Here is a 23,361-nt window from a genome sequence, read left to right as displayed (position 1 = left end):
TAAGGCTATTAAAAACCATCTCAGTATCTACCAAGTGATACTAAGAGTGTTAAATACATGTAATACACTCAGCATGGTGCTTAATTCAAATGCTCATTAAATTATATATATGGATGTGTGTGTGCGCATGCACGCACACGCATATGTGAGCAGTGATGTGCTGGTAAATGTTAAAAACTGGCTCCCTAAAGAAGAAACAGCCCTGATTTTTAGTGTTGCTGATTTCCACTGTGTAACCACTCCTAACGTGGATGATTTCAATCTACCAATATAATGTCACTGCATCCAGAATTGGGGCTAGATGTGCATAACTGATTCTCACTAGCAACTGAGAGCTGGCTCCACCACTGAATATTATGCATGTAAGTTATATACATTATAAAACTCGATTATTTTCTGGTATATGTGAATATGTATGTATTTACATGTATGTGTGTGTGTATGTATGCATGTATAGAATCAAAATGCCTAGGAGAAGGTCTGGAGAGATGGTTATCATATGGATGACAGCGTTTTCTCTGAGGCTAGAAATGGTATTATGCTAGGGGGAGAAGGATAAATGTAACTTCTGTCTTATCAACATTCATTGAATTGTTTACCTACTGCTTATATATTTACTGGATCAAAACAGGATAAAAACTCTTAATTATCTGACCCAGTCTAAAGAACAATATGAACTCACTAACATTAACGTTAAGCTCCAATACGATACAAATAACCAGCTGGATTAGACGTCATATTACACAAAGAAAACATCTTCTGAAAAATATACAACTTACTTTGGCTTCAGTTTCTCCCCTGTGAAGAGTATACAGATGATGGACAGCACTTTGTGATGAGGACCAAGGATGAGTCAAAATTTGGAAGACATGGAAGTCATGGCCAAGGGTATCTGTTGTGACTAGAAGCATTCCTAAAGGACACACCAAAACAGGGTAAAAATATAAACCATTATGTATGTGGATGAAATATTTTCACAAAGCATTCATCATGATTTAAAATGTTACCAAAGGGAAAAAATGACCAAATATATAAGAAACTTCCCAAAATAAAAAAATTAAAACACAGGATCTTTTTCCTATGGGGAATACAAAACCTAACACCACATCAGTATACAAGCATAGTGACATACTACATAACCAGGTTTTGTGATGTTCTCATACAACTAGTAGAGAAAAGTTTAAATGCCTGAATTTACAGAGTTCACAAGCATTTTCAGATAGCAAATCTGATAACAAAGAATGCAAAAGACTTTCCTCCATGGAATTAAAGCCACTTCCACTTTTTCCAATCAAAACCTGAATTATAAGTTCCAATTTATCTACTACTACAACTAGTAATATCCTACTCAATTCACCAGTTTAAAACTTGTCTCTACTCTAGCATAATATTTACTTAAATTCCCAACAGTGTCTTTCACAAAGCAAATTTTTTAAAATTAATTAATTAATTTTTTTTTTTTTTTGGCTGTATTGGGTCTTCATTTCTGCGCGAGGGCTTTCTCTAGTCGCGGCGAGTGGGGGCCACTCTTCATCACGGTGCGCAGGCCTCTCACTGTCGCGGCCTCTCTTGTTGCGGAGCACAGGCTCCAGACGCGCAGGCTCAGTAGTTGTGGCTCACGGGCCCAGTTGCTCTGCGGCATGTGGGATCCTCCCAGACCAGGGCTCGAACCCATGTCCCCTGCATTGGCAGGCAGATTCTCAACCACTGCACCACCAGGGAAGCCCCACACAAAGCAAATTTTGATGAGATGTCATAGCTAAGAATTCTGTGCCCAACACAAGTCACAAAAATTTTGTTTTCCTGTCCAATTTCTCAGTTTTGTATTTAACCTTTAGGTCTATCATCCATTTTGCATTAATTTTTGTATAAAGTGTGAGGTATAAGACAAATTAAATTTTTTGCAAATAATGTCCAATTGTTTCAGCAGGATTACTTGAACAGACTATTCTTTATCCATTAAATGTTTAATCTACTCTAAATCCATTGTCAACATGCCAAAGATCAACTGACTATATTTGTGTAGTTCTTTTTCCAGAAGTTCTATTCTGTTCCATTGATTTCTATGTTTATACTTTCATTAATACCACATTTTCTTAATTTAAGGTAACTTTGAAGGAAATTTTGAAATCAAGTAAAGCAGGTCCTCGTTTCCAAACCTTTTTCAAGATTGTTTTAGCTATTCCAATTCCTTTGCCTTTCCAAACACAGATTCAGCTTTTTGATATCTACAAACAATGGCGATAATGGACATCTTAACAATATTGATTCTTCTGATCTATGAACACCTCATATTTAATTTTTTTAAAATTTATTTTATTTATTTATTTTTGGCTGTGTTGGGTCTTCGTTGCTGTGCACGGGCTTTCACCAGTTGTGGCCAGCAGGAGCTACTCTTCGTTGAGGTGTGCAGGCTTCTCATTGCAGTGGCTTCTCTTGTTACAGAGCATGGGCTCTAGGCATGTGAGCTTCAGTAGTTGTGGCATGTGGGTTCAGTAGTTGTGGCTCATGGGCTCTAGAATGCAGGCTCAGTAGTTGTGGCACACGGGCTTCGCTGCTCCATGGCATGTGGGATCTTCCCAGACCAGGGCTCGAACCCATGTCCCCTGCATTGACAGGCGGATTCTTAACCACTGCGCCACCAGGGAAGCCCCAACACCTCATTTTCTTGATATGTGTGTTCTTTGACATTTTTTTTTCTTGTTCAGCACATTGATTATAAATATATTTTCTTAGAGCTACTATAAATGGTACTCTATTTCAATTATCAATTTTTCCTTGTTAGTATATAGAGATATAATTGACATTTATATATACTTGTGTGCATACCTATATAGTCTGCCAATTCTAGGAGTTTTTATGTAGATTACATGGAATTTTCTTTCCAAACATATAGTATGTGAAAAGACATAGTTTGATTTTTTTCCTTTCCAAACCACATGCCTTTTTTTTCTTTTTCTTGACTTACTACATTTGCTGAGGTAAACAGGAATGGTGAGAAGCAATATTCATGCCTTGTTCTATATTTTAGGAGAAAGTATTCAATCTTTAAGTATGATACCAGCTGTAGATTTTTTGTAAATGCCCTGTATCAAGTTAAGGACATTCCTTTCTACTTGTAATTTGTTGAGGGTTTTAATAATGAACAGATGTCAAATTTTTCTAGTGCTTTTCTGCACCTATGAGATGATTACCTGGTTTTTCTTCTTTGGTCAATTAATATGGTAAATTTTAATAATGAAAAGTTATCAAATGTGGAACAATCTTGCATTCCTGGGATAAACTCCACTTGGTCAAAATCCTTTATTACATGCAGTTGCATTGAATTAGCTAAAATTTTGTTGAAGATTTTTGTGACTGTGTTCCTGAGGGATACTGATTTGTAGTTTTCTTTTCTAATAATGTGTTCGTCTATTTCTGGTATCAGGGTAAAGCTGGTCTTGTTGCAGAATGTTCCTTTTATTTTCCAGAAGAAATACTTAAATAAATTTCCAGTAGAATTTGCCAGTAAAACTATGTGGGCCTTTTTGTGTGTGTGTGAAGATTTTTAGATATTAATAGTAATTTAATTTCTCTTTAATTTAAATTTTGTTAATTTAAAATGTAAAATGTAATTTTTCTTCTTGGAGGAATTACTCTCTATAACTCAAGGATACTGTCTGTATGGTCTTTAGTACACTTTTTCATTCACGATACCGAAAATTTGTGTCCTTTCTCTTCATTTCTTGGCAGTCTAGCTAGATCTTTTCAAGGAAACCATTTTGGTGTCATTGGTTTTCTCTTTTCCATTTCACTGATTTCTCTTATCTTCCTCCTTTTGCTATAACGACCTTCTACTACTATATCCTTCATTTTACTTGCTTTAGTTATATTTCCTCTTTCTTTTTTCAAGTTTCTTAAGGTTGAAGCTTAGATTACTGTGTCAGGAAGATATGTTTTTTAGTTTCCAAATGTTTGGGTATCTTCCAGGTATCATTCATATATTGATTTCTAGTTTAATTCCATTACAACAAGAAATTAGTTTTATGTCTCAGAATGATATATCTTGGTAACTGTTCAATGTACACTTGAACACCTGGTGTGTCTTATCAGTGTCAATTTAATTTAACTGATAGTGTTATTTGGATCTTCAACATCCTTACTTACTGATTGCCTGCTTTTGTGTTCTATTACTGCATAGAAGTTAACATCTCCAAGCATAATCATAAATATGCTTTTTTTCCCAGTTATATAAGCTCCCTAAATTTCAGACCTGTTTTTTTAATATAAATTTACTTACTTACTTACTTACTTATTTATGGCTGTGTTGGGTCTTTGTTGCTGAGCACAGGCTTTCTCTAGTTGCGGTGAGCGGGGGCTACTCTTCGTTGCGGTGCACAGTCTTCTCACTGCAGTGGCTTCTCTTGTTGCGGAGCATGGGTTCTAGGCATGCAGGCTTCAGTAGTTGTGGCTCGCGGGCTCTAGAGTGCAGGCTCAGTAGTTGTGGTGCACGGGCTTAGTTGCTCCACGGCATGTGGGATCTTCCCGGACCAGGGCTCAAACCTGTGTCCCCTGCATTGGCAGGTGGATTCTTAACCACTGTGCCACCAGGGAAGCCCCAGACCTACATTTTTTTAAGTTCATACACACTTAGGATTATTATGAGTTTTTGGTTTATTATATTAACCCTAATATTTCCCTTGTTCTGAAGTAAACTTTTTCTGATATTCATATCACCACTTCTGTTTTGCATTGATTGGTATATGCATGGTATACACTTTTTTATTATTTTGCTTTCACAATCAATATATTATAAAATGACTGTGTTTTGGACAATAATCGGGATCTAGTTCCGGGGTTTTTTATTCCAATCTCAGACTTTTAATTGCTGTTTGTACATCATTCACATTTAGTGTGACTTATGGGTAGGGTTGAATTTACATCTACCATTTTGTTATTTTTTTTATTGTACCCTTTTTTCTGATTATATCCTTGGTTTTTTTTCCTTTTTTTTAAATTTTTGTTTTATATTGGAGTATTGTTGATTAACAATGTTGTGTTAGTTTCAGGTGTACAGCAAAGTCATTCAGTTATACCTATATATGTATCTATTCTTTTTCAAGTTATTTTCCCATTTAAGTTATTACTGAATATCGAGCAGAGTTCCCTGTGCAATACATAGGTCCTTGTTGGTTATATATTTTAAGTTGTACCCTTGTTTTTGATTTTTGTTTATTTATCTGCTCTTGCTTCCTTCCCATTCTTTGGATAATTTCACTATTTTTAATATCCAATTTTAATTTGTCTATTGGTTTTTACTAGTTGTTCCAGAGATTATAATACACATATTTAAATTTGTGTGTGTTTGTTAATATTTTGTCCAGAATTTTTATTTGTTTTCTGTGGGAAACAGAAGCAGAATCATATTTTTTAATTCCTAAAACTTTTCTTTGCTGAAAGAAAAGATTATGAAAGAATATTAAGCATCTGTGGAAAGATAAAATAGGCATTTATATGGGAAGATGAAGTATATTTGAGTTTGCTATTTATTGGCTAATATAAGGTATAGCTCTAGTCATTACATTAGATTAAAACATAGCAATATTAGATGACAGTGTCTTGGCTATTTCCAAGAGAATATATTTTAGATGATGAAAAGTGTCATTTATTGAGATCTACTTCAAATCTCTAACATTTTATATAACACTGCCACCCACTCTATGCCTAGCTATCATCATGAGGTCACTGACATACTTAATGATCTTTCCATATTGTTGTTGCTATTCAAACAATAAATTTCTAAGATGGGACATGTTCTTTTTTGTGGACAGTATTTCTTGCCTCCTACTTCTTGCTTAGTTGTGGTAAGTTTGAATTATCACAATTCTACTACTATGTTCCGATTCCACATTCCCACAAAGTTATTTTCTGCATATGACAAACAATTCAGTGGAAACATTCTAACAGCAAATGTGATGAACTCATATTTATATATTACTCATCTACTGAACATAAACTTCACTTGGTTTCTTTTATTAGCATATCAATATTTTACTCATAATTAGCATTCAAATAATAGTCCCTATTATGCAAATCAAAACTATTATTGTTTTGCATATGAATGATAATCACAGACGAAAACTTTTCAACGTGCTCCTAGTTTTTCAAACTGACATCAATATGTTTGGTTTCTAATATGCAAAACAAATTGAAATTTTTAGAGAATTAGTCCTTTGAAAATTTATCCTTATTACCGTCTGTGTATCCTGTCTCAAAAGCTTTCTTTTTCCACTTCTCCATGCAAATGTGGCTTCTATAATCCAGCAATGAGCTCACTTTTTTGACAAAACTTTAAAATAATTTTTTTTTTAATTTTTAAAAAGTAGAGAGGAAAGGAAGAAATAGCTAGTATAGTACTATACCAATAACATGCTTTCTTTTAATTTGTAATTTCCTCTTTTGCACATCTGCTGGGAGAAATGACAAGCTTCTTTTTTCTAGAAAACAAGTTAAAAAGCAGATATACATAAAAGGAAAGACTTGTACAGAGTAGACTGTGGCTTGAGAACTATTTATGCAGCATCAGAAGACTAAACCAGACTCTAGCCTGGCCATAAACTAAACCCACGCCCCAAATGAGGTGCCAAGCCACAAAAAGCATTTGCGTCATCTGGGAATACAAGGAAAAGAAGGACTTCTAATTATAGGGCCTGGAAGCGGAAGCCTGGAGTGATTAGCTGTTTAGGCGCTGCTGTATGTTTATCTGGAAGCTTCCTCTCCTTCACTCTCAACCTTAAGTTTGATAGATGAGCGTTAGCATTAGAGGGTGGGGACTAAAGCTGCTGATGGTACATGGTGTTCTCCAAAATCTGAGGTAGCTGGAGACTGAACATTAAGGCTTTTGCGGCCTCATAAGAACATAAGTCTTTTCAACTGGGCGTCAGCTGGTTAACCCGAAAGGCAAAATTAAAGAGTAGCAAACCTTGACTGGGCATATGCTATAAAATCTTGGAAACATGAGTAGGGAAGCCTTTTTTGCTATATACTATTTATAACACCTACCTAATTATATGGTTCTTTATCACATACACACATATGAACTGGAAGACAAATTACCAGCTATTCACACTCTCTCCAAAAAGAGACATATGCTGGGGTCATATAGAAATCTTTACAGGAACTCAGATTATTATCACTCATAAAATAACTGTATGTTTTAGTATTAACTCTTGTGAATTTAATACTTCCCTATCAATACTTATACAGATGGAAACTTAAAAATTATTAAAGTTTGTAATCTTTAAATGTCCTAACATCTTCATTTAAATAATTATTTTCTTCCTTTCATTTTGCATCATGAAATTGTTAAGCTTATAAAGACATCTTTGGCCATATCCAATAGGTAAATATTCTAGTATTCATTACTTTCAACAGTTTATTCATCCAACAGACATAGAGGAAAAGTGGTAAATGTCTATGTATACCCTTATTGTTCCAAGTGGCTGGATATATTTCTTGTCACAAGCCAGAATAATTTTTAAACTATATTAACCTTTACTAATGTGTAATTTATATAAAACACACTCATTTAAAGTGTACAGTTTGATGACTATGACAAGTATGTATACCTATGCAGCTACTACCATAATCAAGATAGAGAACATGTGAAAAAACTCCCTTGTGTCCACTTGCAGTCCATCCCCGCCCCATCGCCTGGCCCCAAGCAACCACTGACTGGCTTTCTGTCATTATGAATTAATATTGCCTACTTGGGCATTTCATGTAATGGAATCATGAAATATTTTGCTAAACCTATTCACTACAGGTAAGAGTAGTCCGTGCACTTATTTATATTATTGAGTAGTGTTCCATTATATGGATATATGACAATTATATATCCATTAAGCAGTTGATTCTTGTTTTTGGCTGTTGTGGAGATTCAACTACAAGTCTCTCTGTGGACATATGTTTTCACTTCTCTTAGGTGAATATTTAGGAGGGGAATTGCTGGGTCATACGTACACCTAACTGTATAAGAAACTGGGAAAATGTTTTTCCAAAGCGGCTGTATCATTTTACCTTCCCGTGAACTCCATAATTTTGCAACATTTGGTATTGCCACTCTTTTTAAATTTAATCACTTCAGTGAGCACTTGGTTTCTTGTGGTTTAAATATGCTATGTTCCTTGGTGATCAGTGATGTTGGGGTGCTAAGTGGCTATTTACATATTTTCTTTTGTGACGTGATTGCTCAAATCTTTTGCCCATTTTAAATTGTTTGGTCTTTATTTTATATACATTAAAAGTATATTTATATTACATTATAAAATACATATAAACTTATATATGTATATATTTATCTCAAATATTTTCTCCCAGTTTATGGCATCCCACTTCATTTGCTTAACCGTATGTTTCCCAAAAGGTTTAATGAAGACCAATCTGACGGTTTGTTTTTTTGGTGTCCTATCTAAGAAATCTTCCCCTATCCCTCCTGGGTCACAATAATATAATCCTTCTGTTTTCTTTTTAAAGGTTTATAGTTTCAGGTTTTAAGTTAAGTCTATGATTGATTTTGAGTTAAATTTTTGTGTATGGTGTTAAAGAAAAGTTTATTTTTCCCAAACAGATATGCCAGGTGTTCTAGCACCATTTGTTGAGAAAACTATGCTATCCCTAACGAATTACTTGACACTTCGGTTGAAAATCAAATGACCATAAGTGTTTGATCAATTCCTGGATTCTATTCCATCCGTCTATGACTATATTTACCCAAAACCATCTTTTCTACATTACTGTAGATTTATCAAGTAAGTCAGAAATTTAGGTAGTTTCAGTTTTTAAAATTTACTCATCTTTTTCAAGATTGATTTAACTATTTTAGATCCTTTGAATCTCCATATAATTTTAGAATAAGCTTCCGTTGATTATTTTTGGTTTAAACATTCACTTTTAATAAAGCTAACTATTAGTGAACAATATTAACACAAAACACTCATAGGATATCAAAGCACAACAGTGATAAAACATTTTTATGAAAACATGGTTTTCTACCATAATTGAATTAATGAGTTTTCTCACCATATAATTAATTGTAACAGCACAACATAGAAGGTCACTAGGATGGCAAAAATGTAAAATTTTTAGATAAAGCAGTTACCTTGGGAACATTCTTATGTACCAACACAATGCTACCATCCTCAAAGAAAAATTATATACACAGATACAGATAAACACACACGCACACACACACACAGCAATACTAAATTAATGTCACAGACAATCATTGCTACAAGTTCATAATAAAATACATTTCAAGGGCTTCCCTGGTGGCGCAGTGGTTGAGAATCTGCCTGCCAATGCAGGGGACACGGGTTCGAGCCCTGGTCTGGGAAGATCCCACATGCCACGGAGCAACTAAGCCCGTGTGCCACAACTACTGAGCCTGCGCGTCTGGAGCCTGTGCTCCACAACAAGAGAGGCCGCGATAGTGAGAGGCCCACGCACGGCGATGAAGAGTGGCCCCCGCTTGCCGCAATTAGAGAAAGCCCTCGCACAGAAACGAAGACCCAACACAGCCATAAATAAATAAATAAATAAATAAAAGTGAAATTCTTTAAAAAAAAAAATACATTTCGAATTGAGGTTAATAGGATTTTGGTAGACAGATCAGTCTGCTTAGAAGAGATATTTTATGTATTAAGACTGTAAGATATAAATTGAAAGGTAAATTTGGAAATTTAGGAATTTCCAAAGGAATGCCATTTGATGTACTTCACAGATGTATGAAACAGAACTTTAAAATTTTCTGGTTGGAGTTAACACGTGTGTGTGTGTGTGTGTGTGTGTGTGTGTGTGTGTAGATATATATATATAGTTAGAAATTCACCAAGCTATACACTTAAGATTTGTACAATCTGTACCATATAACTACAGTTCAATAAAAATGAAGACGAACCAAAACAATAACAAGGGTGAGGGAACAAAATAACATTGGTGGTTTTATCTACAGTGAAAGAAGAGAGGGAAAAGATAAAGATGCTAAAGAGAGAAGTTAGAGAGTTAAAACACTACCCCTATGGGGGAAAGAAACACACCAAAAAATAAAGAAAGAACATAGCAGTCATAGAGGGACGTATAAGAAATACAGATACATAGTGAGGAGGCAAGAAAGAGGTCTACAAGTCTCAGATGTGCAGCGTGGCCAAATGAGTGGTCAAAGCACCATTATTCATGAATTCCACTGTGTATATATGAAAATATAACAGATTTAATTCAGGGTTCTAACAGGGGAGATCAGAAACCATGTAACACATAATGATTAGATGGAAGATAAAATTTGGTCATCACTTAACACTTTTATTTTGGGTATATTTGCAAACGTAGCAAATATTAGAAAATAGATCTATATCTATATAGACAAATACAGTAGCTTCTTAGCCCATCAAAAAGATATGATTTGAAAAAAGAGAGACCAACAACAATAACAAGAACAATCGAAAACTTCCCATGAAATAATGGAGGTATGGGGTTGGGGGGAGTGAACTTAGTTCATTTTTATTTAAATAATAATTTTATTTTTTCTATGCTATTGGTAAGACTTTGATAAGACTTTAAGATTATATTTATTAATTTTGAATAGACTGCTGCTTTCACATTTTCCTTCTCATCCTCCATTCCTGCAACCACTCCCATCCTTTCTCACAATAGGTACCCACCATACTGAATTTAATATATGTCCTTTGAAATATGCTTATCCTTGAAAAATACTTAAACTGTTTTCAGAGCACTGTTCAAAATATTGAATAAAAAATATTTAATATATGGCAAGAATATAGACCAATCTGAAAGAGGAAACTGAAACAAGCCTGAAGCTAGGGGAGGGCCAGAGCATTCTAGAAGAGTGGAAAGGAGAAGGGACAACAATATTCAAGTACTTACCTGTTTTAAAGTTGTCCTTTAAAAAGTTGAATTCAACCTTGGCTACTCTGCCTGTATGCACTTGGTTATAGATATCCTTCTTTACCTTCTTCAAAATTTAATACTGGGTCTATATTGTTGTTGTAGCTCTAGTGTTACAGGCATATATATTTACTTCACGTTTTTACGCAGTATGCCACTGTATGCATTCACATCTTTCATTAGTTCATTCAGTATTAATTGAGCATCTTTGCTGTGGCAGTGGTGGCAGTGAAGGAGCAGGGCCCCTCCTTACTAATGGACATCCAGGATTCCAGGACTGGATTAGTACTTTCGTGGGCTCTGGACATTTTTGCCTTCATGGACACGCCCCCCCATCCCTCCAGGAAAAAAATATTTTATGACTACTGTTGTTGGTTTTAAATGTGTATTAAGGCATTCTGTCAACCTAAAAGTTTATATATATATATATACTTGCATTTAAAAGGAATGAAACGTTTTGGTGGGACCCTAACATTATTGTGGGCCCCATAGGCATGGTGCCTACTGTACTTAATGGCACTTCAAACCTGAAAAGTTTGACTCTCATACAAGCCCAGCGCCACAATGAACAGAGCGAAGACAACAAATTCTCCAAGGAGCAATCCATTACGTGAGTAAAAGACATCACTTCACAAGATGAAAAAACAGGAGAGTAACTACAGACCTCTAATGGAAACATCCCCTTGTTGGTGGGGTGGGGGGTGGGGAGCGGGGGGTGGCAATAAACTCTTCAAGCTGCTTTTGCATTGTTAATGATATAGCATGACTGACTTACAGTAATAAACCAAAGCTGTCAGATGAGAGGAAAAATCTAAAGCCACATAATTCTATAAATCTACGAGGCATAGACGTTAACAAAAAATCAAGACAAGGTATTTTTCTGACAACTTGCTATGATCAATGGGGAAAACTGTGCAAAAAAGAAAAATCCAACTTTTTAAATGATTAACCTGAGACCACCATCACCTTTCGATATATAGCATTTAAGTAACCAGAAAAATTTCAAGTCTGTTAAAGATGCAGTCAAGCATCCAAAGGGGTACATGTTTAATCTACTTTACTAGAGACCCAATGTTCATTTTCCTCTTATTAATGGATGGAAAAGCAATTTTCCTGCCAAGGAAGGGTAATTATTTAAAATGTAGATGTGTTGCCCTTCACAGCTCTAGGCTACTCAGTTGGCAGAAGTAACGCCTCTGGAAAGCAGATCAATTATTTACCGAATTAAAGACAACAGGTCTGTTTGAGAAACGTCAGGCTGATTGCAAGGAGTTGAGAATTTCTTCCTTACATTTTTAATTTCCAATTTAATTAATAAAGAAATACATATCTTCTTTGGTGTCAAATGCCATACAATTAATAATATGCCAATCTAGTGTACCAAGTCACACAAATATGATATAGTTTCCACAAGATATTTTAAATTTAATTTCAATATTAATTACATGTGATATGCATCTGCATTTAATATAACTGGCATCATGGAATAATCCCACAATTGAGGGAGGGAGACAATTCTTGTTGAAATCACAAATTGGAAGTAAGTTGGTTTTATTCAACAAATGACTAATTACATTAAATTAATGCCTTATCTCTGCCCTGCCAGAGTTTTCCCATAATTATAATGATAGAAAAAGACAATTAATTAATGTAATTATTCAATGTGTACTTACTCACTATCAACTATGTGAAAATTACCAGGCTAATAATACCTGAGGATGAAATAAAAGCTTACCTCTAACAGAAAACATGTTGAAAGGATACTCTTGATGGATATAAATAAAAACTAGGATGAGGGAGGTTAATAATAATGAAAACAACAACAACTGATACTTCAGTAAATGTCTCAGTATATTTTACGTATTGTTTTAGATGCCAGTATAGCCCTCATTTTGTTGATGAGGAAACAGAAGTACTGTGAGTGATCCAAGCAGATTAAGTAGCTTGCCTTATTAAGTAGCAGGATGAAGGGGTGACATGATATTTTACATAGGATGAGGTAAGTCTTCCCAAAATGATACTTAAGATGGCATTCAACAGATAAATAAGAGCCAGGGAAAAGAAGGTTCCAGGCAGAGGTAAAATGATGTAACATGTTTAAGAGGCTGAAAAATAACTAGAATGGCCAAATATGGGAAGAAAAATGTTGATCAGGTTGAAGCAGTAAACTTGTACCAGGCTGTAATACTTTTCGACAATACACTCAATAATAAGGAAATTGTTGAAAGACGGAAGTATCATTAACATTTAACATTTCTTACAAAATATGTGAATATCTTAAAATGGAAGTAAACATGGAGTATGATACAACAATAACAGTTGAACAGAATAACCTAGAATTGGGCTGTGATCAAACAAGACTTTCTAAAAACAAGAATAACTGAACGATTCTCATACATACTGTTATAGAGTAAATGTTTGTATAGCCCCAAAATTCCTATATTGAAATGCTAAAAACCCAGTGTGGCTATATGTGGAATGGGGGGTGAGGGGGGTGGTCTCTGTGGAAGTAACTAAGTTGAAATGAGGTCATAAGGGTGAGGCCCTGATCTGATAGTATTAGTATCCTGGTAAGAAGAGACACCACAGAGGTAGCTCCCTCTCTCTCTCTCTCTCTCTCTGTGTCTCTCTCTCTCCCTGCTCCCTTGTACCAAGGAAAGGCCATGTGATGACACATGGAGAAGGTGGCTATTTCTTAGCCAGGAAGAAACACCTCAGTAGAAGCCATCAGCTAGAAACTTGATCTTGGACTTCCAGCCTCAATCACTGTGGGAAAAGAAATTTCTGTTGTTGGGCTTCCCTGGTGGCGCAGTGGTTAAGAATCTGCCTGCCAATGCAGGGGACACGGGTTCGAGCCCTGGTCTGGGAAGATCCCACATGCCACGGAGCAACTAAGCCTGTGAGCCACAACTACTGAGCCTGCGCGTCTGGAGCTTGTGCTCCGCAACGGGAGAGGCTGCGACAGTAAGAGGCCCGCGCACCGCGATGAAGAGTGGCCCCCGCTCGCCGCAACTGGAGAAAGCCCTCGCACAGAAACGAAGACCCAACACAGACAAAAATAAATAAATAAATTAATTAATTAATTAAAAAAAAAAAAAAAAAGAAATTTCTGTTGTTTAAGCCACCGAGCCTATGGTATTGCATTCTGGCAGCCCGAGATGACTAATACATGTACACAGGCTATTGTCTAAACCTAGTATCACAGAGAACATTTTACATGTCAAATGACCAGTGAGCAGGATTTTGGGATGGATTTATAAAATCAAAAGAGGCTATTGTTCTTGCTCTATAACAAACTGATGAAGAACATAATAAAGTTGTAAAAAATACTATTTGAAAGTTCAATAAGTAAAAGTAGCTGCTCTCACCTTGAGCAGAACAGCAGGAGGAAGAGGGGTCCAAGATAGGTGAGGGTAAGGAGAACTCAGCAACCTTTTGAAAAATTTTCAATGGCTCAATTTGAGCTGACGTGACAGATTAGAATACCACCCCCACAAAAGTACAACTCTGTACCCAACTAATCAAGAGGATTAAGATTAATAATGCCAAAAGCTGTGAATAAAGAAAGAGAGCTGACAGTTGCTGAAAGAAAAAATAACCACTGAACTAAACTATCATATCTAGTTGACATATTCCTCAAAATTATGAGCAAAATACAGATACTGTCAATCAAAATAATGCTTTAAAAAAGTAATCTTTATCAGAGAAACCAGAAATAGCCAACAGAAGTATGTTACTGAGGAAAGTACAAAAGCAATTCCATGGAGGAAGCATAATATCTTGAAAAAATTATGAAGTAGATGGGGCTTCCCTGGTGGCACAGTGGTTGAGAATCTGCCTGCTAATGCAGGGGACACGGGTTCGAGCCCTGGTCTGGGAAGATCCCACATGCCGCGGAGCAACTAGGCCCGTGAGCCACAACTACTGAGCCTGCGCGTCTGGAGCCTGTGCTCCGCAACAAGAGAGGCCGCGATAGTGAGAGGCCTGCGCACCGTGATGAAGAGTGGCCCCTGCTTGCCACAACTAGAGAAAGCCCTCGCACAGAAACGAAGACCCATCAGAGCCAAATAAATAAATTAAAAAAAAAATTATGAAGTAGCAAAGAATAGGGGAAAACCATGACCTAAACCTGGTCATAAACCTAAAATAACACGAAGGGGATCATAAATTTAAATATAAATGTAGGGACTTCCCTGGTGGTCCAGTGGTTAAGAATCCGCCTTCCAATGCAGGAGACACAGGTTCGATCCCTGGTCAGGGAACTAAGATCCCACATGCCACAGGGCAACTAAGCCCACGTGCCACAACTACTGAGCCCATGTGCCACAACTAGAGAGGCTGCATGCCCCAACTACTGAGCACGCACGCTCTGGAGCCCACACACCACAATTAGAGAGAGCCCTCACCGCAACAAAGCCCTCATCCCACATGCCACAACAAAGATCCTGAGTGCTGCAACTAAGACCCGACACAGCCAAGTAAATAAAATTAAAAAAAAAAGAAGTTCACAAATGTAGAGCATAATCCCAAATTTACGAATAAAAAATTATTTAAAAAATTGGGCTTCCCTGATGGTGCAATGGTTAAGAATCCGCCTGGCAATGCAAGGGACACGGGTTCAAGCCCTGGTCCGGGAAGATCCCACATGCCGCGGAGCAACTAAGCCCATGTGCCACCAACTACTGAGCCTGCGCTCTAGAGCCCACGAGACACAACTACTGAGCCCGTGTGCCACAACTACTGAAGCCTGCACGCCCTAGAGCCCATGCTCCACAACAAGAGAAGCCACCGCAATGAGAGGCCCACACACCACAATGAAGAGTAGCCCCCACTCGCCACAAATAGAGAAAGCCCGCGCTCAGCAATGAAGACCCAACACAGTCAGAAATGAATAAATAAATAAATAAATAAATAGAAAAAAATGGATTTCACAAAAAGTAAAGAATTTTGCTCTGCAAAGGGCCCTATTAAAAATACAAAAGGAAAAACTTCTTACTGGGAAAAAAGATTTCCACATCATGTATCTTACAGAGGACCTATATCTAGTGTATATATATATATATATATATATATACAAAAAATAGAAGATGATGAGACTACCAAATGCTAGCAAGGATACAGAGAAACCATGTCTAGAGGATTAAAGGGAAGTATGAGAATAAGGTCTCACCAAGTAGCGAAAATCAATAAAGAGATAACATTATAAAAAGAAACAAATAGAAATCTGGAGTAGAAAAGTATTTACAATAACTGAAATGAAAAATTCAATAGAGGGGCTGGCTCGAAAAGCAGATTTAAACAGCAGAAAAAATCAATTGAGAGTATCCAGCCTGACAAAAAAGGAACGTAGAAAAATGAACAGAGCCTCTGAGATCTGTGGGATACTATCGAGGAGGTGAATCTACAGGAGTCCCAGAAGGAAAGAAGAGGGGAAAAGAGGCAGAAATAATGACTGAGAAGTCCCAAATTTCATGAAAAACATTTAGGACAGTGAAACTACTTTGTATGATACTATAATGGTGAGTACATGTCCATATTAATTTGTTAAAACCCATAGAAATTACACCACCAAGAGTGAACCCTAATGTAAACTGTGGACTTTGGTTGATAATAATGTGTCAACATGGGTTCATCAACTGTAAGAAAATGATCAATGTAGTGTGGAATGCTGTTAGCGTGGGAGGTTGTGGGTGTGGGCCTGGGGGGTGGAGGGGATGGGAGAAAGGTGGAATACAAGAGCTCTCTGCACTTTCCATTCACTTTTGCTGTGGACCTAAAACTGCTCTAAAAAATAGTTTATTAATTTTAAAAGAAGTTCCCTAGAAAAGGTTGAAAATACAATAGAAAATATACGTATTGTGTATCTAAATAATTGAAAGCAACAAACTTACACCACCCATATTGAATCTGCCTAGATCTAAGCATGATGCCTCTCCGGTTCTTCTAACCAAAACATAAATGTTGCCATTAAAATATTTGTTTTAATTCAGGACTCAGTCACAGCTAATAAACAAGAATGGGAAGGAGAAATTGAAAAACAAACTGAATGCAGCTGCTGAACTGAAAGTTCCACAGCTCTATTTAATGGTATCCCTTAATCTCTTTTCTGAATAGGTCCCATACAAGGCTGAACTGCATGCCACCCCGTCAAACAACCTACATTTTCTCCTTAATTCACTTTGCAGTGTTATTCCATCATGTACATTGTTTTTAAAATTTCTCAAGAGGTGGACAACATTCCTGGTTTGTTCTTGAATTTTGATATACAGGACGTGGTAGTAATTGTGGCAGCTAAAAATATGCCTCTCTAAATAAAAGTATAACAGTGACACATAAATACAGGGAAACCAGTTAGAGAAAATCAGGTTTAAAAACAAAAAACAGGCAATCAACTTTTCTTATATGTTTTGTTTCACTTATTTTTTTAAGTGAACTTCCCTATGCCCATTAAAAGTACTTCAACATGCACTATTGTTATTATTGGCCACATTACATACCAAATGAAAATGCCTTTAACCAAATAGAGAATTATCAGAGGGTTAGTTAAAACTTGAATATAAATAAATTTTGAAATATATATTGGATACATGTAAGGAAAAACTGGGGTATTACTAGAGGATTTACAAAGTTACATTTTGAAAAGGTACTATTTAAACAACAAAACAAGTGTTATGGCAAGGGCCATTTAAATTAGATGCCTTTGTACAAAATAGCAATTAATGAAAGTTCAGAAGCTAACAGAAATAACTCAGCCAGAGAACAGAAAAGTGCCTCATCTTATAAGTAAAGTCATAGAGAACTTAAATTTTGATAGAAAATACATTTGATCTCCCCAAAATATTTTAAGTATTACATTAAAAATTACAAGGAAAAAAAGTAACTACTAAGATATTCATGCATTTACAAATGGCAAAGAAGCCTCTTGCCTCAAATATTTCATATGTCTGTGTGTATGTCTGAATCCGAGAGTGTTAGGATAAAACGAGGAATGTGATACAGAAACTAGACAAGCAAAATAAAATGTCACCTAGTGATAGGAGCTGGATAATAGTTAGCAGCCATAGCTGAGTGCAATGCCTTTCTCTAAGACGTTGTTCAACTACTGAATAGCTAAAATAAAATCAAGGTTTTCAAATCATTGAGAATTGAATATTTTATGTACACACTTGTTCATACTCAAACAATAAAAGTCATATTCTGAATGGCAAAAATACTCAGAGATGAACAGTAAATAACTAAGATGAATTGTAAGCAACTGCACGAAATCTGTGTCTACCAGCTTCTATAAAAGATTTGGCAAACCAATGTTGTGAGTGCTTGCTGAATTATGAACCCTCCATTTAATTCAAATTTTTACACAGATACAAAGCATTTTATAAAATTTTGCAGAAATGATGACACATTGAAAAATAAATCTGCCACATAACAAACTGATGAGTCCACTGTATAGCCTCTGCTTCAAAATCTATGTCAAGTATGCCATATTTTTTTTTGCCTCATTCATTCAACTAACGTTAATTTATATACCAGGCACTGAATCATTATTTCCTAATCATCTTTTGCTTCCAATTTAGAACTGACTTCCTTTTTAAGAACTTTCTCCAAAAGCAAAAGACCAAGTTAATATTCACCTCCTAGCACTCTGTCCTTACTCCCCAAAGGATTTATCTTCCTTTTTTAAAAAAAGTCCCTATGCCACCAGCAGACTCCATGGGTAGGGACTGAACCAGGCACTGTGAATGAAGTCTAGCTTCCAATGTGTTTAGTTTAAACAGGTGAAATCACACCAAGCATGAATGGACTCATAAACATTTTAGTGCCATGAACCTTTTCAGCAATATGGTGAAGCCTACGAACCTCTTTCTTAGAATAATATTTTTTAAAGACAAAGTAAAATACTTAGGGTTATAAAAATTGACATGTGGTAGAATATGTTTTTATTAATATATTAAAATAAAGGCTCTACCATGATTTTGAACCATAAGTATTATTTAGAGAATTATATAAATAACATCAAAATGATATGAAAATATCCATTATTTCTATTACTCACAAACTCAAAAGCAAGCTAGTATTTCAGTGGTTTATTGTACATATTCATAAGTGAAAGAAATTTTCATTACAGGTTAAAGAAAATAAAGATGTAATTTTTTTTTTCTTTCTAGGTTCACATCTGTCTAAATATTACCTATGGACCTCTCAGACCCAGGTTAAGAAGCTCTATTTTAGATTCAAGAAGAACTGTAAGAGATCCTAAAACTCATAAAATAGTTCTCATAAAATTCTCCTCCCTCCAAGAAATTACAAGATTTGGTGTGAGACCAAATTAAGAATACAACAGTACAAGAATGTCAATTTATATGTACTGAAGTGTTACATAACACACCAAAGGAAAGCTCCATCAAAGAAATAATTGTGGATTAAGGTTTTACTGAGCTCTGACCACCACAGCAACAGTCAGCTCTACCCACCACCAGAGCCTCCCATCAAGCCTCTTAGATAGCCTCAACCATCAGAGGGCAGACAACAGAAGCAAGAAAAACTACAATCCTGCAGCCTGTGGTCCAAAAACCACAGTTACAGAAAGACAGAGAAGATGAAAAGGCAGAGGGCTATGTACCAGATGAAGGAACAAGAAAAAACTCCAGAAAAACAACTAAATGAAGTGGAGATAGGCAACCTTCCAGAAAAAGAATTCAGAATAATGATAGTGAAGATGATCCAGGACCTCGGAAAAAGAATGGAGGCAAAGATTGAGAAGATGCAAGAAATGATTAACAAAGACCTAGAAGAATTAAAGAACAAACAATCAGAGATGACCAATACAATAACTGAAATGAAAACTACACTAGAAGGAAACAATAGCAGAATAACTGAGGCAGAAGAACGGATAAGTGACCTGGAAGACAGAATGGTGGAATTCACCGCTGCAGAACAGACTAAAGAAAAAAGAATGAAAAGAAATGAAGACAGCCTAAGAGACCTCTGGGACAACATTAAACGCAACAACATTCGCATTATAGGGGTCCCAGAAGGAGAAGAGAGAGAGAAAGGACCAGAGAAAATATTTGAAGAGATTATAGTCGAAAACTTCCCTAACATGGGAAAGGAAATAGCCACCCAAGTCCAGGAAGCGCAGAGAGTCCCATACAGAATAAACCCAAGGAGAAACACGCCGAGACACATAGTAATCAAAGTGGCAAAAATTAAAGACAAAGAAAAATTACTGAAAGCAGCAAGGGAAAAACAACAAATAACATACAAGGGAACTCCCATAAGGTTAACAGCTGATTTCTCAGCAGAAACTCTGCAAGCCAGAAGGGAGTGGCATGATATACTTAAAGTGATGAAAGGGAAGAACCTACAACCAAGATTACTCTACCCGGCAAGGATCTCATTCAGATTCGATGGAGAAATCAAAAGCTTTACAGACAAGCAAAAGCTAAGAGAATTCAGCACCACCAAACCAGCGCTACAACAAATGCTAAAGGAACTTCTCTAAGTGGGAAACACAAGAGAAGAAAAGGACCTACAAAAACAAACCCAAAACAATTAAGAAAATGGTCATAGGAACATACATATCGATAATTACCTTAAATGTGAATGGATTAAATGCCCCAACCAAAAGACATAGACTGGCTGAATGGATACAAAAACAAGACCCATATACATGCTGTCTACAAGAGACCCACTTCAGACCTAGGGACACATACAGACTGAAAGTGAGGGGATGGAAAAAGATATTCCATGCAAATGGAAATCAAAAGAAAGCTGGAGTAGCTATACTCATATCAGATAAAATAGACTTTAAAATAAAGAATGTTACAAGAGACAAGGAAGGACACTACATAATGATCCAGGGATCAATCCAAGAAGAAGATATAACAATTATAAATATATATGCACCCAACATAGGAGCACCTCAATACATAAGGCAACTGCTAACAGCTATAAAAGAGGAAATCGACAGTAACACAATAATACTGGGGGACTTTAACACCTCACTTACACCAATGGACAGATCATCCAAAATGAAAATAAATAAGGAAACAGAAGCTTTAAATGACACAATAGACCAGATAGATTTAATTGATATATATAGGACATTCCATCCAAAAACGGCAGATTACACGTTCTTCTCAAGTGCGCACGGAACATTCTCCAGGATAGATCACATCTTGGGTCACAAATCAAGCCTCAGTAAATTTAAGAAAATTGAAATCATATCAAGCATCTTTTCTGACCACAATGCTATGAGATTAGAAATGAATTACAGGGAAAAAAACGTAAAAAAGACAAACACATGGAGGCTAAACAATACGTTACTAAATAACCAAGAGATCACTGAAGAAATCAAACAGGAAATAAAAAAATACCTAGAGACAAATGACAATGAAAACACGACGACCCAAAACCTATGGGACGCAGCAAAAGCGGTTCTAAGAGGGAAGTTTATAGCTATACAAGCCTACCTAAAGAAACAAGAAAAATCTCAAGTAAACAATCTAACCTTACACCTAAAGGAACTAGAGAAAGAAGAGCAAACAAAACCCAAAGTTAGCAGAAGGAAAGAAATCATAAAGATCAGAGCAGAAATAAATGAAATAGAAACAAAGAAAACAATAGCAAAGATCAATAAAACTAAAAGTTGGTTCTTTGAGAAGATAAACAAAATTGATAAGCCATTAGCCAGACTCATCAAGAAAAAGAGAGGACTCAAATCAATAAAATCAGAAACGAAAAAGGAGAAGTTACAACAGACACCGCAGAAATACAAAACATCCTAAGAGACTACTACAAGCAACTTTATGCCAATAAAATGGACAACCTGGAAGAAATGGACAAATTCTTAGAAAGGTATAATCTTCCAAGACTGAATCAGGAAGAAACAGAAAATATGAACAGACCAATCACAAGTAATGAAATTGAAACTGTGATTAAAAATCTTCCAACAAACAAAAGTCCAGGACCAGATGGCTTCACAGGTGAATTCTATCAAACATTTAGAGAAGAGCTAACACCCGTCCTTCTCAAACTCTTCCAAAAAATTGCAGAAGAAGGAACACTCCCAAACTCATTCTATGAGGCCACCATCACCCTGATACCAAAACCAGACAAAGACACTACAAAAAAAGAAAATTACAGACCAATATCACTGATGAATATAGATGCAAAAATCCTCAACAAAATACTAGCAAACAGAATCCAACAACACATTAAAAGGATCATACACCATGATCAAGTGGGATTTATCCCAGGGATGCAAGGATTCTTCAATATACGCAAATCAATCAATGTGATACACCATATTAACAAATTGAAGAATAAAAACCATATGATCATCTCAATAGATGCAGAAAAAGCTTTTGACAAAATTCAACACCCATTTATGATAAAAACTCTCCAGAAAGTGGGCATACAGGGAACCTACCTCAACATAATAAAGGCCATATATGACAAACCCACAGCAAACATCATTCTCAATGGTGAAAAACTGAAAGCATTGCCTCTAAGATCAGGAACGAGACAAGGATGTCCACTCTCACCACTATTATTCAACATAGTTCTGGAAGTCCTAGCCACGGCAATCAGAGAAGAAAAAGAAATAAAAGGAATACAAATTGGAAAAGAAGAAGTAAAACTGTCACTGTTTGCGGATGACATGATACATAGAGAATCCTAAAACTGCCACCAGAAAACTGCTAGAGCTAATTAATGAATATGGTAAAGTTGCAGGATACAAAATGAATGCACAGAAATCTCTTGCATTCCTATACACTAATGATGAAAAATCTGAAAGAGAAATTATGGAAACACTCCCATTTACCATTGCAACAAAAAGAATAAAATACCTAGGAATAAACCTACCTAGGGAGACAAAAGACCTGTATGCAGAAAACTATAAGACACTGATGAAAGAAATTAAAGATGATACCAACAGATGGAGAGATATACCATGTTCTTGGATTGGAAGAATCAACATTGTGAAAATGAGTATACTACCCAAAGCAATCTACAGATTCAATGCAATCCCTATCAAATTACCAATGGCATTTTTTACGGAGCTAGAACAAATCATCTTAAAATTTGTATGGAGACACAAAAGACCCCGAATAGCCAAAGCAGTCTTGAGGCAAAAAAATGGAGCTGGAGGAATCAGACTCCCTGACTTCAGACTATACTACAAAGCTACAGTAATCAAGACAATATGGTACTGGCACAAAAACAGAAACATAGATCAATGGAACAAGATAGAAAGCCCAGAGATTAACCCACGCACCTATGGTCAACTAATCTATGACAAAGGAGGCAAAGATATACAATGGAGAAAAGACAGTCTCTTCAATAAGTGGTGCTGGGAAAACTGGACAGCCACATGTAAAAGAATGAAATTAGAATACTCCCTAACACCATACACAA

The 23,361-nt window shown here is 36.0% G+C and overlaps 1 protein-coding gene across 5 annotated transcripts in view; it reads right to left on the bottom strand.

Annotated features, from left to right (window-relative positions):
• Window positions 1-23,361, bottom strand: part of BCAS3 (BCAS3 microtubule associated cell migration factor) — a 577,971-nt gene that overhangs the window by 380,423 nt on the left and 174,187 nt on the right. For all 5 annotated transcript variants that reach the window (XM_057536260.1, XM_007190268.2, XM_057536261.1 and 2 more), the window contains exon 14: window positions 780-913. In XM_057536260.1, coding sequence (XP_057392243.1) covers window positions 780-913 — 134 coding nt within the window. The remainder of the gene's footprint in view (window positions 1-779; window positions 914-23,361) is intronic.

The sequence above is a fragment of the Balaenoptera acutorostrata genome, chromosome 20, assembly GCF_949987535.1.
Source record: "Balaenoptera acutorostrata chromosome 20, mBalAcu1.1, whole genome shotgun sequence".
In the NCBI taxonomy this organism is placed as follows: Eukaryota; Metazoa; Chordata; class Mammalia; order Artiodactyla; family Balaenopteridae; genus Balaenoptera; species Balaenoptera acutorostrata.
This window is presented reverse-complemented; position numbering and strand designations above follow the sequence as displayed.